This window comes from Penaeus monodon, chromosome 33, assembly GCF_015228065.2.
Source record: "Penaeus monodon isolate SGIC_2016 chromosome 33, NSTDA_Pmon_1, whole genome shotgun sequence".
NCBI classification, from domain to species: Eukaryota; Metazoa; Arthropoda; class Malacostraca; order Decapoda; family Penaeidae; genus Penaeus; species Penaeus monodon.
Window position 1 is genome coordinate 13,731,268 of NC_051418.1, and position 1,915 is coordinate 13,733,182.

The 1,915-nt window shown below is 39.4% G+C and overlaps 1 protein-coding gene across 1 annotated transcript in view; it reads left to right on the top strand.

Moving 5' to 3' along the window:
* The window catches only part of LOC119594054 (AF4/FMR2 family member 4-like), a gene marked incomplete in the record, with an annotated part of 85,679 nt that overhangs the window by 60,667 nt on the left and 23,097 nt on the right, over positions 1-1,915 (top strand). Inside the window, 2 exon segments of the mRNA XM_037943090.1 lie at positions 300-383; positions 566-1,915. Coding sequence (XP_037799018.1) covers positions 300-383; positions 566-1,915 — 1,434 coding nt within the window.

Consider the following 1,915-nt stretch of genomic DNA (forward strand, 5'->3'; position numbering starts at 1 on the left):
AAGACCAGTATATGGTTTAGATTATTTAATGTTACATTTGTCAGAGACAGACACACAGGGAGTGTCTAAATCCTTGTGGTTTGTATTCAGAAATTTGTTATATGCTGATCTATTTTTGTAAGCAAAATATTGAAATTTGGTTTAGAACTTATATTTTGAAGGAAATTATTTTACACTAAGTAATTTGTGGCAATATATGCTTTGGATTTTATCCATTTATGTTACATGTAGAATTTTAATTATAATTAGTGAGTTAGTCAGTAAAGAAGCTGTTACTTATTGTACAATTTTTATTTCAGCCTCAAGAAGATAAATCTCCTAATACATGGAAACTTAGAAATTTTATTCCGCAAAGGAAACCCAGCTCTCCAATTTCCCATGGGGTAAGTAAAACATAATTCTATATTTACTGGAAAGTTATCTTTAGCATTTTTTTATCATCTTTTTAGTACTGTGAACACAAAGAGTAAGTAAAGTTTACTTTGAGGCATTGTTTATCATGAAGACATAGTAAATATTTAACTCCTTCAGAAAGAATTCTCATTAACATTTATGTACTCTAAAGACGGCAGCACCTGGACCCATACCTGGCCAGCAGCCTGAGGATGTCCGTTCATTGCCTGTTCCACCTACTGCTGCTCCAACAAAAGGGAAACGCTATACTAATAAGACTGCTGCTCCTTCAAGTTCCTCCCACCGTGAATCTCGCTCGGTCACAGAGCTGAGAGTGCAGTCCAAGCCTGAAAATAATGGCCACTACTCTGACAGCTCTGGTGAGGGCGAGAGTCACCATCGCCCCACTCCCCGTGCCACTGCATTATCGCAGATTTCAAAGTCCAAAGCTGGGTTATCTAGGATGAGGGTGACAAATGGACCTCAACTCAGCTCAGATAGTGAAGATGAGCAGGAGTCTTTTTCATCATGGAAAGTTGGATCAACTCAGTCCCTGAATGGTTCAAATATTTCTGGAAAGGGTGTGTCAAAAATTCCAGAAAAACCTGCCAAATCCATTGTTCCCCCCATATCTCGTGAGACAGGTAGAAGAAACTCAAAGAAGAATCCTGACTTAAAGAAAGATAATCAGGTTGGTGCCAAATCTGAAAGTGTAAAATCAAAACGTACCAGCAAATCACAAATACAAACTGACAGTGATGACAGCATTATAGATGTAGTGACTACTACCCCTGAAAAGGTGCAGTCTAGAGGTACTCCAACTTCACAACGTACTCCATCAAGAACACCCAAAGATTTCCCAAAGGTTATTCCCAGTCCTGTGAAGTCAGTCCAGGCCAGCCCACATGCATCTCCCATGACTTCAGTCATTGTATCTAGTAAAAATAGTGCAAAGAGATCCAGTAGTGCAAGACTCAGTGAATCCCAGAGCTCCGAATCTTTAGTGAGTAAAAGTGATGATGAAATTCAGCCTCACACTGGCCAGAGTCAGAGTAGTTCTCAAAAGCTTGACCAGGCCAGGGACAAAGGGGGAAAGGTGAACCGAACATTTAGCACTTTATCCAAAAAAGATAAGATGGCAAGGGACAAAGACCCTTCAGATAGTAGAAAAACAAAAAATTGTGATACAAGGAAAGGTAGTGCTGCTAATAAAGACATCATTGAAAGGAGTAAAACCGATAGAAGCAGAACAGTGAGTGAGCCCAGCCTGGCAGATTGCAGAAATGAGGGAAGGCCAGGTGCCTCTCCTATAGTTAGTAATAAGCTTTGTGAGTCTCCTATAGTTAGTGCAGAACCAAAAGTGCCCATACCCCAAATACAGTATGAAAATGGTGTAGCAAGACTCACTTGTACAATTCCCCTTAGCTTTATTGATAAAGTGCCCAAACACAGTGAAAACAGTGCATCAAGTATATCCAAAACTGATATTAAACAGGAAGTAGACACAAAAGATATACTTGAT